Source organism: Canis aureus, chromosome 26 (assembly GCF_053574225.1).
Source record: "Canis aureus isolate CA01 chromosome 26, VMU_Caureus_v.1.0, whole genome shotgun sequence".
In the NCBI taxonomy this organism is placed as follows: domain Eukaryota; kingdom Metazoa; phylum Chordata; class Mammalia; order Carnivora; family Canidae; genus Canis; species Canis aureus.
In genome coordinates this window covers 10396076-10411393 of record NC_135636.1, presented here as the reverse complement: position 1 = coordinate 10411393, position 15318 = coordinate 10396076, and the positions used below count along the sequence as shown (strand labels likewise).

The 15318-nt window shown below is 41.2% G+C and overlaps 1 protein-coding gene across 1 annotated transcript in view; it reads left to right on the top strand.

Annotated features, from left to right (window-relative positions):
- Positions 1-15318, top strand: part of KAT14 (lysine acetyltransferase 14) — a 35256-nt gene that overhangs the window by 6524 nt on the left and 13414 nt on the right. Inside the window, exons 3-6 of the mRNA XM_077872077.1 lie at positions 602-723; positions 6753-6934; positions 9183-9599; positions 9733-10301. Coding sequence (XP_077728203.1) covers positions 602-723; positions 6753-6934; positions 9183-9599; positions 9733-10301 — 1290 coding nt within the window. The remainder of the gene's footprint in view (positions 1-601; positions 724-6752; positions 6935-9182; positions 9600-9732; positions 10302-15318) is intronic.

Sequence of the window (15318 nt, the reverse complement as noted above, 5' to 3'; positions counted from 1 at the left end):
CTGGGCCCCTCTCTAATGCTATTACCGTCTGAAGAAAAGTTTCCACATATGAAAATGGCTAACCACTGCATAGATGGTGACTAACATTATTTTCAGCTTTGAAATTCTGAGAGTCTGTTGTTTCTGCTCTCTAAAGAGCTTAGAAAAATACATAGGCTGGGGTGACTTTCAGAATATTTAATAAAGGTCAGCACCATCAGTCAGAAAATGTGGGTCTAGAGGCCTGCAGGCTGGAGGTTATCTAGAGCCGCATCGTGTAAGATGGAGAGATTCAGGGACAGAGCTGGGGGGGGGGGGGGTGAGGTGTTGGCCAGGTTGCTTAGGATGGTGGTTGTTTATCATCATCAGTTCAACCACACCTCAGCTCTGGGTGTGCAGCATGCCAGCAACAACTGCACGTACTTAAGTGGATTAGTGCTATTCATCAAATGAAAGCAAAACAAGAAATAAAATTCTTTACTGAGTCCATTCCAAGATATTCCTTTTCCCCCTGTGTTCCCTGCCATTTCTACTCAGAATAAAAAACAAGGAACTGATGCCCCTGCAGGTCAACATCCCCAATCATGCTTTTCTCCCAGCCCCTGTTGTGTTTGTGTTCCAGGTTGTCATGTTGGCAATGTACAACTTGTCCCTGGAAGGAAGTGGACGGCAAGGTTACTTCCGATGGAAAGAAGATATCTGCGCTTTTATTGAGAAACATTGGACCTTTTTACTAGGGAATAGGTAATGTGATTTTTTAAAATATTAGACTTGCGTGAACAGGTAAAGAACAAGGTACATGAGATTTGAGACAGTCTGATGAAGCTGTTTAGGAATGAGTACTTGTGGCAATTACAAAGAATGTTTTAATTCCAGAAAATGTTGTTATTTTTTAAATTAAATAACTTGTTTACTATGGAAAACCGAAGTGGAAGTACATACTATAAAAGTATAGGTTTCCAGGGGGACCTGGGTGGCTCAGTCGGTTAAGCGCCTGCCTTCGCTCAGGTCATGATCTCGAGGTCCTGGGAGTGAGCCCCGAATTGGGCTTCCTGCTCAGCTGGGAGTCTGCCTCTCCCTCTCTTCTGCTTGTGCTCTCTCATTCTCAAATAAATAAGATCTTTAAAAAAAAAAAGATAGCTTTCTAGGCTTTTCTCATCCTACTTTATTTTTTTTTAATTATTTATTTATTCATGAGAGACACGGGGGGTGGGGAGGCAGAGACACAGGCAGAGGGAGAAGCAGGCTCCATGCAGGGAGCCTGACATAGGACTTGATCCCAGGTCTCCAGGATCACGCCCTGGGCCAAAGGCTGCGCTAAACCGCTGAGCCACCCAGAATGCCCTTCTCATCCTACTTTAGAGGAAAATCTTGGTTTCTACTGAGCATGAAGAGATTTGAAGAGATTCTTAGAAAGTTAAAAAACAGAAAGTTGGATTGCCCGAGGCTGTTTAATAATTGGATGAGTAACCATGTAATGTAAGGATATAGGATCATTATGTCCTTTTGAAATCAGTGTCTTACAGAAGGTCAGAGGAAGAAACGCAATGGCAGTGACAGGCTGTATCTATTTAAATTGCTCTTTATTAATAGACTCTTATCAGTATTTGTTTTTATTAACCAGAAGGTAGAACCTGTAGATACGTTTCAGTATCACAGCACTTAGCTAAGTCTAGGCGCATTAATACATATACACCTTGTTCATTCATTCCACTACATGATAGTGCATTGACTTACTGCTGAGCACGTCTCCTTGGTGGTGGCTTTGGCTCATCAGACCTATGTATTCCAGTGCACAGATATTGAGACCACATGTTTTAACTAAAGGTCCATGCAGCTCAGACAAGATTTTTATTGCTATTAGGGATCAGTGAGTTTGCAAGTGCATTGGCGAATTGTATGAGATGCTGATTATTAGTTTGCCGTCTGAAGTCCCATGTGAGGTTCATAAACCTTGCCTAATAGGGTCAGTGTAGATGTGCTACAGACTCTGATCACAATCAGAAGAGGGAGTTTGTACCTGCCCTACTCTGAAGGCATTGTAGCCTGTTTCCTTGGGCCCTGAGAGGTCACAGCTCTGCCAGCATCGTTTGGAGCTCAGGGAGGGCAGACGAGAAGAGAGGCAGCTTTCTGAAGGCTCGCTGTGAGGAGAAAATAGAAGAGATTCAGTACATTTTTACAAAAGGGGTTATTTTTGTTCTTGAGTTATTTAGTGCTACTAAGAAAAGAAATGACAGTATAACTGGTTCTTTTCTTAAAGAAAGGAAATCTGTTGTCTTAGTTTAATGATTTAGCACTATTTATGGAGCTTAATATACCCCATTTATAAGGCACAAGAAAGGGAAAAAAATGATAAAATTAGATCTTGGAATGTTTTCATGATCTCTCAGTGCCATTCTGCTTAGTAGATTGTCTTCTGGAAGAAATTGGATTTAAATTGCCTGTTTTTAAGGATTTTGTCATATTTTAATATAAGTTCAGTTTCATTTGTTCATTTGTAGAGCACGTCTAAGAAGAATCAGCCAAGGCGTTTTTCTTTTTTTTTAATACTTTACTGAAAGGCATTAATTACTTTCCAGTTCCTATGTAGTTTAACCATTAAACTAGTGGATTTTGGCTGTGTTAGTGTATCACTTGAATTACCATTTACTTATTTAAATCAAGTCACTTTTTTTCCTAATAAATACATTCATTTTAAAAAGGAACTTTATACTACCATAAGTGGAAAACCCATATCATTTGCCATACATAGAATGACACTATAAAAATAGATGTGCTAAAAATAAAACAGTGCTATTAAATTATAGCTGGATCCCAAGGCCTGTAAAGGCAATCGAGGCCCTCTGTCTTGACCTAAAAGGGCAGCAGTGTGTGTTAGGGAGAATTTAAAGCAACAAACTTACTCCCTGATCTAACGGAGGAAAAAAAGATTATTAAAAATTACTCTGTGAGGGGCACCTAGATGGCTCAGTTGGTTATGCTTCTGACTCTTGGTTTCAGCTCAGATCATGATCTCAGGGTTGTAAGAACCAGCCCTGCCTGCTCCATCCTGGGAGTGGATTCTCTCTTTGCTCCTCCCCTGCCTGCTTGAGCCCGTGTGCTTGTGCCTGCACGCTCACACGTGCACACTTTCTCAAAAAAAATTCCCTGTAATTCCTTGTCCGTTTCCTGCCTCAGTACTGTCCTTCACTTTGGGAACTGCTGTGAACATCAGTGACTGGAAAAGTCACCTGCAGCCCCTCACCAGAGGCAGTCACCATGTGCTCATGGTTCTCTGTGAGCATACACAGAATCACTATGCTCCAGGGAAGCAGCCCACAGAGGACATGCACAGTTAGACTTTTTTCATAGCTACTGAAGATTTTAATTCTGCTATCCACAGAACATTCTTTAAATTCTTAAGGATAAGCATTTCTCATTTGCCATAGGATCTAAGAGTATAGTATATACTGAGTAATGAAGTACAAGATTTGAATACATTTTCTTTCAGATGTTTAGGCTCTATCAGGCTTTTCTTTTATGCCTTTAAGAAGTTTAAATATGTAAAGATTTATTTTACTATGTACCTATTGTGGAAACAAATTTAAACATATACAAGAGCTTTAATTAATTGGTGCAGTTTAATTGCCTTTGCTTTTTTGTTTTATTTATTTATTTATTTATTTTTTGTTTAATTGCCTTTGTATGTGTGATCATTTAAGCTGCTTTTATAATCCTGGCCTTGAATTTTTCCACCAGGTATAACTTTTTTTTTTTTTTTTTTTTTTTTTTAATGTAGTTAACATACATTGTTCTATTAATTTCTGGTATATAGCATATAGGAGGTATATCTTTGATTAGTGAAGAATACTTTGAATATTTTTCTCTATTACCAATTATTATTGGTATTATTATCAATCTCTATTGATTCTTAAGATGCACACATTTTAAATTTTTGCATCTTTGGCAGCTGGATACAATTTTACAAGAGGTAGTGTGTCATAATTGATGGCTAGTTTTTTTGTTGTACATAAAATGATATATCTTAAAGTCAGTGGGTCTTACAGTTGATGAAATATGATAAAACACATTCATAGTATTTAGAAAATTTTAAATGATATGACAAGGATTTCAGGAGGATGGCAGAGTCAGAAGCACCAGAAGTCTTTCCCCACCTAAACTGTAGTTGCAATGGTAGAATCTGTCTCATGTAACTATCTTGGATCTCCAGAGCTATATTGGAGGTTTGCAACTGCCAGGGTGATGCTTGGAAGGTAAATTGCAGTTGATTTGGTGGATTTCATCTCTTAGCACAGTGACATTTCCCCATTCCGCACCTCTCAGCCAGCAGCGGTGCACTTGTTCCCCAGATAACTCATACATAGCTTGTGGGATCAGGGTAGACAGAGGGACCCTGTCCTTCAAATATTAGGAATCTGCTCTGATCACTGATTGCTGCTTCTGATCACAAAATGTAGATAAAGAGGTGGGTTGCACCTCCCCTGAATTGTTGCAAACCTTTCTCCCTCTGGCTGAAATGACCTTGAGGGGACATGAAAGGCTGACACTCTCCTCCCAGCCTTCATTTTTCTCTTTGTCCCGTTTTTGGAGTCAGACATTGAAAACTGAGACAATCAAAAGTAACCACACACACAGAGGGAATTAGAAAGTCACCATGCATGCCCATGGGAAGGCACAGGCTTAGAGATGACCTGAGAAGAACTTAAATTTTTACCTCGGGCTGATCTTTGGTACAGAGACACCCTACAACAATCAAAAACAAAAACCTTTAAACCACAGAGAAGGAAAAGAATCTGATCTCCAGAGTTACTGCACTATTAAATTCAAATATCCAGTTTTCAACAAAAAATTATAAGGAATACAAAAACAGGAAAGTATGGCCCAATCAAAGGAAAAAATAGTAAACAGAAACCGTCCCTGAAAGCCACCTGCTGGTGGATCTGTCAGACAAAGACTTTTAAACAACTGTTAAAGATACCCAGAGAAGTGGTGTGGAAAAAGTCAAGAAAATGATGTATAAACAAAATGGAAATATCAACAGAGAGATTGAAAACCTAAAAAGAAACCAGAAAGAAATTCTGAAGCTGAAAAGTACAGTAGCTGAAATGAAAATCTCCCGGGAGGGATTCAGAAGCAGGTTTGAATGGGCAGAAGAAAGAGTAAGCGAATCTGAGGGAAGGACAGCGGGAGTTACTAGTGGTCTGAGTCACAGAAAGAAAGTTGGAAGAAAAGCTAGCAGAGCCTGAGGGACCAGGACAGGGACAGGAGGAGGGGGCACAAGCAGCTGGACTACCATACCCACTGTTTGAGGAAGCAAGTGGAACATGCCTCCCCTCCTGGCCCTGTCCCCCCCAAAACCCTTTGGGGAAGAGGGGGCTTGGAAAGGTTAGAAAAAGGTACAAGGACTCCTGGGTGATTCAGTGGTTGAGCATTGCCTTTGGCTCAGGGTGTGATCCCGGGGTCCTGAGATCGAGTTCCACATCGGGCTCCCCACAGGAAGCCCACTTCTCCCTCTGCCTATGTCTCTGCCTCTCTCTGTGTGTCTCAGATGAATATATAAATTCAGTCCTAAAAAAAAAATAATAATAAAGGTACAAATGTGAGACAGGTGCTCTGGGACCAAAACACTGGGGCAGAAGCTAAGGTGTCAAAGAGTGGTCCTGCCTATTAATGTTTATATTTGTGGTTTTTCTTTGTTTTCTAGCACTTCTTTGTCTCTAAGAATGCTTTTTTCTTTTTGCCTCCCTAGCAATATTTTCCAACAGTTAAGTCTGGTTGTCTTAGGAAAGACTGGTTCAGGATTTCTGGTAATTATGTTTTCAAGGTGGAAATAGAAAAGTTGCCTTTAAAAGAATTTTTTTTTTCTTTAAAAGAATTTTCAACAGGAATCTGGATAGTTGACATTTTATGTATCATTTAAAATTTTTGTTATATATTTCTTCTTTTTTTTTTTTTGTTATATATTTCTTCTTTTTTTGCCCCCCCCCCCCCAAGCTGGTTATTCCCCCAAAGTTCAACTCTATTTGTGGAACATAACATAGTTTTATTCCACTCTCCTACGTACGGGCATATAGGAGCAGACAGAGGTACATCCAACTTCTGAGGTAAATGAACTGTTTACCAGGGCTAAGGATTCTCTTGCTTGCTTTCTTGAGAGCTTAAAAGCAACTCAAGTTCATTTTAGTTAGCCCGTGGAACTCCATAATCATGATGATTGTGATAAGTGTTTTATGAGCTTTGTTTGAATTATTTCATTTTAATCCCCATGGCAACCTTATGAAGTAAGTTCTGTTATCCTGATTTGAAAGAAGAAACTGAGGCATCCAGAAGGTGGTAGAGCAAGGACTTGAAGCTGGACAAGCTCCAGACCCTCTCTCTCTTTTTTTTTTTTAAGATTTTATTTATGTATTTTGAAAGTGTATGAGTGCATGCATGAGTGAAGGGACCGAGTGGGGGACAGAGGGGGAGGGAGAGAATCTCAGTCAGACTTCCTGCTCAGTGCAGAGTCCCACGCAGGGCTGGTCTCATGACTCCCAAGATCATGACCCAAACTGAAACCAAGAATCAGAGGCTGAATGGACTGAGCCACGCAGGCACCCCTAGAACCTTTCTCTTGACTCTTAGGCCTTGTTTCTTCAAAAAATTTGAGGTTCTGTAGCATATCATAGGCTTTGATTCCTAGAGTATATGGAGAATGTTATATTCTCCATATATGTTATACATAACGATAGAATGGAAAGGCCAATAATTTTTAAATTTTTGGACTTTTCCAGGAAAAAGACTTCGACCTGGTGGAGCACAGTAGCGGGTTGCCTCAGTGTGGGAAGTCCGATGTTCTTCCGTTCAGGTGCTCAGGAATTTGGAGAACCAGGGTGGTGGAAGCTTGTTCACAACAAGCCTCCAACAATGAAGCCTGAAGGAGAGAAGCTGTCTGCCTCGACTCTGAAAGTAAAAGGTACTCTTGTGAGAGTGGTACAGGATGTGCTGGCCAGGCTGAAGTCAAGCAAGTGTGAGCTTATGAGACATCCTGCTTGTATTAGGCAAGCCCATCTGCCTCTCTGGAGCTACTCTATTTGGCCATTTCATTATGGCGTGTTTTGTGTATGCTATAAATATTCTTAAAAAAAATTATCATTTCCTAATCAAGTGGCTAGTTGTATATGTGCTCCTGAGGTGAGCATTCAAGTTACAAGTTCTGTAAATTTCCTTTGGTATCAAAAAGATTCTCTATTTCCAACCTTATTTTGTTTTACAATTTTTAATATGGAAATGTTTGGTTTTTAATTTTTTTTTAAGATTTTATTTTTTTATTCATGAGAGATGCAGAGAGAGGGGCAGAGACATAGGCAGAGGGAGAAGCAGGCTCCCTGCAGGGAACCTGATGTGGAACTTGATCCCAGGACCCTGGGATCACGACCTGAGCCGGAGGCAGATGCTTAACCACTGAGCCACACAGGTGCTCTGGAAATGTTAAACATATACCAATATGAATAGAAAAATGTAATGAATCCCTATGTACCTTTTACCTCACTTTGGCAGTTAACTGCTACCAGTCTCATTTCATTTAGACTCTTGGGTACCTTCCCTCAACCCTCCACCCATTGGATTATTTAGAAGCAGATCCCAGGCATCAACATTTAATTCTTAAACATCTCAATCTGTTATCTTTAGAAGATAAGGAGTCTTGTAGCCTAACCATGATGTCACTCTCACACTTAAAAAAAAAATTAACTCCTTACAATCACACATTGATCTGATTTTTTTTTTTTAAATCTAAAGAGCAGGATGCCTAGGTGGCTCAGTCTGTTGATCATCTGCCTTGGGCTCAAGTCATGATCCCAGGATCCAGGGATGGAGCCTGGAGCTGTGGGTCTGGCTCCCTCTTGCTCTGCCCCTCCCCCTGCTTGTGTGTGCACATGCTCCATTTCTCCTTCTCTCTCAAATAAATGAAAAATAAAATCTTAAAAAAAAAAGGTTTTAGTGAGCTTTAAATTTTTAAAAATATAATTGAGAAAAAAATCAAATAGAATTGAAAAGTAGAAAGCCTGACAATGTCCCCCTCCCCCAGAGTAACCACTGCTGTCTCTTGTGAATGCTGTTAAAAATTATCTCTGCAGGGATCCCTGGGTGGCGCAGTGGTTTGGCGCCTGCCTTTGGCCCAGGGCGCGATCCTGGAGACCCGGGATCGAATCCCACGTCGGGCTCCCGGTGCATGGAGCCTGCTTCTCCCTCTGCCTGTGTCTCTGCCTCTCTCTCTCTCTTTCTCTGTGTGTGTGACTATCATAAATAAATAAATAAAAAATTAAAAAAAAATTATCTCTGCATATTTAAGCTTTTTATTTTTATTTTTATTTTTTTTGAAAAAATAAACTCATACTGTCTCTGTTGCCTCTTCCCCTCACTTGGATACCCTGGACATCTTTCCAAAGCAGTACATGTAAATCTACCTCCTTTTATTTTTATTTTTATTTTTTTTTGTTTTCTCATTGTGTTCCTTTGTGTGGTCTTAATATGGTAATATATAATAGGCCATTCCCCTGTTGATGGATGTTTTGGTTACTTCTTCCGCTTTACTGTTGTTATTTTAAATAATACTACAATTGTACACATTTGTGTGTAAATTATTTGTGATAAATTCCTGGAAATGGTTGCTGTATCAAAGGATGTATTTATTCAGAATTTTAATTGGTATTGCCAAATTATCCTGCAAAAAGTTGTGATAAGACTTCTGCCTTACTAGAAATGCATGAAAGTACCCATTTACCCATATTCTTGCCTAACATTACCAATCTTTTTTTTTTTTTTAAGATTTTATTTATTTATTCACGAGAGACACAGAGAGAGAGGCAGAGACATAGGCAGAGGGAGGAGAAGCAGACTCCATGCAGGGAGCCGGATGTGGGACTTAATCCCGGAACTCCAGGATCATGCCCTGAGCCAAAGGCAGATGCTCAACTGCTGAGCCACCCAGGCATCCCACCAATCTTTTAATATTAACCAGTTTTGATAGGCACAAGATAATATTTATCATTTAAATTTGCATTATCACTTTTTTCTTAAGAAAGCTCTAAGACTTAGTTTAGGTCCATTCATTGACATTTCTCTATTTTGAACATAGTAAGTTCATAATAATAAATTAGCAAAAGAAACTGAAGTTGAAATATTTATTCTTTAAAATTTAGATATTTATTTTTTCCTGGCAGCCTCAAAGCCAACTTTAGATCCCATCATTACTGTTGAGGGCCTTCGAAAACGGGCAAGTCGAAATCCGGTGGAATCTGCCATGGAATTAAAAGAGAAAAGGTCTCGTACTCAGGAAGCAAAGGACATTAGGAGAGCCCAGAAGGAGGCAGCTGGCTTTCTTGATAGGAGTACTTCTTCAACTCCTGTAAAGTTTATAAGCCGTGGCCGCAGGCCAGATGTGATTCTAGAAAAAGGAGAAGTGATTGACTTCTCATCCTTGAGCTCCTCAGACCGCACCCCACTGACCAGCCCATCTCCATCTCCATCTCTGGATTTCTCTGCCCCTGGGACCCCTGCCTCTCACTCGGCCACACCCAGCTTGCTTTCAGAAGCGGATCTGATTCCAGATGTGATGCCACCACAAGCCTTGTTTCATGGTAAGACTTGTTCTTGCGTCCTTTGCTTTACATGTGGGCCATGATATCATGCATGCGTTTTCATCTTGTGGGCAGTGTGCCCTGCACTCCTTCCTTCCTTAATCTTGATCATACTGTCTTGCCCTCTGTACAGATGATGATGAGATGGAAGGCGACGGGGTCATAGACCCAGGGATGGAGTACGTTCCACCCCCTGCCGGGGCAGCAGCTTCTGGGGCAGTAGTCGGGGGCAGGAAGAAGGTCAGAGCACCAGAACAGATAAAGCAGGAGGTTGAGAGTGAGGAGGAAAAGCCAGACAGGATGGACATTGACAGTGAAGACACAGATTCCAACACATCTTTGCAAACCAGGGCTCGAGAGAAGAGGAAGCCTCAGCTGGAAAAGGAGAGGAAAGCTAAAGGGCCCAAGTTCACCCCGGTGAGCATCTATGAGGAGAAATTGCTCCTGAAGCGGCTGGAAGCTTGTCCCAGTGCTGTGGCCATGACACCAGAAGCTCGCAGACTGAAGCGGAAATTGATTGTCAGACAAGCAAAAAGAGATAGAGGATTACCACTTTTTGACTTGGATCAGGTTGTTAATGCTGCTCTTCTGTTAGTTGATGGGATTTATGGAGCCAAAGAAGGAGGAGTTTCTAGGCTTCCAGCTGGACAAGCCACATACAGAACGACCTGTCAGGACTTCAGAATCCTTGACCGATACCAGGTAAGACTCTTGGGGGCACAGTGGAGGTGGGACAGGCAGCACCATGAAGTGTGCACAGCTCTGCTGGGACTTAAAATCCTGAGTGATTCTGAGAGGGAGGGAAAACAGCAAGGGAGAAAGATACAAAAATTACTGGGCTTTATTTTTTGAAACTGAATTATTCATTATGAAAACCCCTTAATACATCTGGGTTTGTTTGTTTCCTTTTGGGTGTTCAAGACAGAGCCTTGACATTTTCTTTGCCTCCTCTAGTTTCTGGCGGGGACTGAGTTTACACATGGTTTGTGTCATAGCTCTGAGTGACCTTTTTTTTGAGGACATATGATACACCATTCCATATACTGAGCAAGATCAGAGGACACATAAACATCTACATAGGTAGGAGACAACACATAGAGGTAGATAAGTGCATGTCAGCGCTGCTTGAGAATATCCAGAGGAATATTCTGAGAATGATTAATTCCACTCAGAACTTCAAGAATATACCTTTCCACAGCACAAACAAGAGGCCTTATTTTCCTGAATCTTTGCTAGCACTTGTTCATAAGCAGCCTTTAACTACTTCGGTTAATCTCATGGCTGTGAAGTGAAATCTTATTTTTTATTTACATGTCTTTATTTACAAATGAGTTTAAACATTTTTCATGTTTCCAAGTTGTTTCTGTGTCAGTGAATTGCCTATTTGGATTATTTGCACATTTTTCTGTCTCCTTTGGAAACTAGTGGGCTGTTATTGCCAGTGTTCTGATCTTATTCTGTGATGTACCATGTGTGGAGCTCTTTCTTCTATTGTGTTGGGCATGTGGTGTGTGGGCCTTTTCAATTTGAAACTCTTCTGGAGTTTTCATTTCCTGTCTTCTATTTTCTCTCTCCTGTCTTTTTAGAGCACACCTATTATTTGGATATTTGACCCTCTAGACCAGGGGTCAGCAGGCTTTCTGTAAGGGGGCAGACAGTAGATGGTTCTGGCTTTGCAGGCCATTATACTCTGAGTTGTAACTACTCAGCTCTGCTTTGTGTGAAAGCCAGATAAAATGGATGGGCGTGGCTGCGTCTCAGTGACACATTATTTTCTACAACAGGCTGGATCTGGCCTATGAGGTATAGTTTGCTGACAACCCCTACTCTAGATGGATCCCTTAATTTTCTTTTTTTCTCCTGTTTTGCGTCTTTCCTTTCCTGGGAAGTACTTAGCTACCTGCCTGCCTGCATGCTAGGGGTGGGTATAGAGGGCCAGGAGCCTACCATTCAGCTGGCAGACTTCCCTGAGCCTCCCGGTTTTCACTCCCACCCTTGGCTGTGTCCAGAAGAGATTCTGGACACTGGGGCATCGGGCAGTCTAGTCTTCTGCCCATGGAGGAAAAGGTCGTTTTTGGATGTGGGCAGTGAGCGTGTAATCGGAGGCTTTAACCTCTTAAGTAAAGAGACTCTCACCCACAGTCCCTTCACCCACTCTTAGTGTTAGCAGGACCCACTGCCTTGCTGCCTCTCCTGAGGCCCTTCATGTAAATCATGCTGTTCCTGGTCTGTCTTCATTGCTGCCTTAGGCTCTGGTTCTCTGGTTTCAGCTGTTTGCCACTTACTCATAGTCTTTTGTTGCAGTCATCTGTTCATTTTTTCTTTGTTCCTGTGGGTTTGTCTTTTTAATGCCTATAGTTAATTTTATAAATTGTGAAATGTGTCCAATGACAATAGAAGAATACATAGAACATATCTGTATGATTTATAGATTAATAAAATAAGTGCTTCTATGTCTATCTCTTGGGTTAAACAGAACATTACAAGCACGTTGGAGGTTCTGTGTACTGCCTACTCCCTCCTCAGAGGAGCCACTCTGAGTTTTTTATGTCACTAAGTAGGAGGCACTGATCTAGCTGTGTAAGGACTTTGCCACTATTAGAGGAAGGCTTTCAGGAGAGGGTAAGCTGAGCAGTGCCTCCAGGTCATTGTTGTAGAGGGAATTGTGCCCTCCCAAAGGACATATTGACATTTCAGCCCCTGGTACCTGTGAGTGTGACCTTGTTTGGAAATCAGCCCTGGGACACCTGGGTGGCTCAGTGGCTGAGTGTCTGCCTTCAGCTCAGAGCATGATCCTGGAGACCCAGGATCCAGTCCCACATCAGGCTCCCTGCATGGAGCCTGCTTCTTCCTCTGCCTGTGTCTCTGCCTCTCTCTGTGTCTCTCATGAATAAGTAATACCTTTAAAAAAACAAACAAACAAAAAAAGGAAAATGGGCCTTTGCAGATACAATTAGCTAAGGTTTTTTTTTTTTCGTTTAAAAGATTTTCTTTATTTGTGAGAGACACACAGAGAGAGGCACAATTAGCTAAGTTGAGGTCACATTGGAACAGGGTGGACCCTTCATCTAATCTGACTGGTGTCCTTATAAGAAGAGGAGGAGAGACACAGAGACAGACCCAGGGAGGCCACCATGTGATGGTTGAGGCAGAGCAATGAAGCTACAAGCTAAGGGACATTGAGGATTGGTGGCATCACCAGGAGGTAAGAGAAAGCTTGGAACAGATCTCCCTTAGAAATTCAGAGAGAGCTGAGTGAAGTAAGTCAGTCGGAGAAGGACAAACATTATATGTTCTCATTCATTTGGGGAATATAAATAATAGTGAAAGGGAAAATAAGGGAAGGGAGAAGAAATGTGTGGGAAATATCAGAAAGGGAGACAGAACGTAAAGACTGCTAACTCTGGGAAACGAACTAGGGGTGGTAGAAGGGGAGGAGGGCGGGGGGTGGGAGTGAATGGGTGACGGGCACTGGGTGTTATTCTGTATGTTAGTAAATTGAACACCAATAAAAAAAAAAAAAAAAAAAAAAAGAAATTCAGAGAGAGCACCGCCCTGCTGACACCTTGATTTCTGACTTCTGGCCTCTGGAACTATGGAAGAAGTTTGTTGTTTAAGCTACTGGTTTGTGGGCCATTGACCTAGCAGCCTGGGGAAACTCATAGTCATACTCTGGCTCCAGCTTCCCTGACCCCTTTCCAGAGAAGTCAGTATCCCAGGTCATTAGACAGTCCCAGGAAACTTGAGGCATTTCACAATCTGACCATCAGGCAGGGCTGCTCTGTGTACCACACAATGTGGCAGAAATCTGGGCAGGGGCAGCAGGGCCCTCTCTTTCTTGCCTCTGGACTGATGTGCTTCCTTCCAGCTTGTAGGAAGCCAACGTGATTATTTGTGGGGCCCTCTCCTGATCCAGGGAGTGGGCATGGGGGGAATAGAGGAGTATTAGAATACATGGTGAAACCCAGCTGAGTACTGATGATATTCTGAGCTACAAGTCCCTGGGTTTAATAGAGGATCCAGTATACCTTACGATCCAGCAGTCATACTACTGGGTATTTACCCAGAAAGTACAGATACGCAAACTCAAAGGGCTACGTGTATCCTGATGTTTATTGCAGTATTACTTACAATACCCAAACTATGGAAGCAGCCCAAGTGTCCATTGATAGATGAGTGGGTAAAGAAGATGGGTTTTACAGGTATACATAGGTGTATATAGATACACACACACACAGAGTAGAATATTACTCAGCCATAAGAATGCCATCTTGCCATTTGCAACAACATAGAGAGTTATAATGCTAAGCAAAATAGGTCAGAGAAAGACAAATACCATATGATTTCACTCATGTGGAATTTAAGAAAAATGAAGGAGCAAAAAAGGTAAATCAAGAAACAGACTTTTTTTTTTAATGATTTTATTTATTGATGAGAGACACAGAGAGAGGCAGAGACATAGGTAGAGGAAGAAGCAGGCTCCCTGTGGGGAGCCTGATGCCAGACTTGATCCCAGGAGCCTGGGATCATGACCTGAGCTGAAGACAGATGCTCAACGACTGAGCCACCCAGGTGCCCAAGAAACAGATTATTAATTACAGAGAACAAACTACTGCTTGCCAGAGGGGAGGGGGAAATAGAGGATGGGGAGCGAGGAAGGCATTTACAGTGAAAAAAAATAAAATGACAAAACTAAATAAAAGGTGGTGCGCTGCAGCAGGGACTTAAGATGATGGCCTCATTGTGCATGCCCCTCAAGTGACACTTGTCACTCAGTAGTGTTGGTTACACCTTCTCTAGAGAAGGGACCTCCAGACGTCTCTGGGGAGGCAGCCACCCGGCAGTAGGGGGTTGAGGATTTGAGGATGGAACTGCTGTGCACACAGCTTTTACCTGCTCCATATTCTACCTCCCCATTTATCCCTAGCTCCAGAGGAGTCTGACGCTGCTACAGAGTTTTAGGAGTGTGCTGCAGTACAGATTGGTCTGGTTCTCACCTTACCCAAAGCCAACTTGGAATTTTGGCTTTAAAGTAGTATTTGTCCATCTGCTTCCCAGATGTTTCTTCCCATGATCTTTCTATTTTTGTATGCTACTCTTTTTTTTTTTTTTTTTTTAAGTCTGATTCTGTAGTTTTAGTGGGTTTTGGGGAGGGAATAAAATTATGTGATTAATCCCCCATCCTGACCTGTGATTTTCATATAATTTTAATGTGGTGACACATGAGAACAGCTATAAATGCATTTGCTCAACCCATACCCTTTCTTGTTTTCAGATAAATACAGTCATAGCTATAAATGTACCTATAATACTGATTTAGCTATGACTTACGACTTTAGATATACAGAACTTTTAAACTATCTTTTAGTAATTGATTTAATTTCTAATTAAATTATGTTGTGGTCAGAGAAAATAGTATATATGATGTTGATTCTTTGCTATAAAGAAAGTTACGTGCTCTACTTCTATTCTTAATAGGCTGTAACTCAGGACATATTTTTCTCTATTGATTTTTTAATAGTATCATGTAGTCTTCCCTCCAAATAGGATATTTTTGCATGCTTTTATCTGTTTTTTTTTCTTTTGTATTTATTTAAATAACAGTAAACCTCACTTACTTGTTTATTACTCTTATGTGAGTACAACGATCATGAGTAGGAACTTGCCTTCTAATATGTCAAAATACATTATAAAATATATTAATTAAAATAATGTGTTA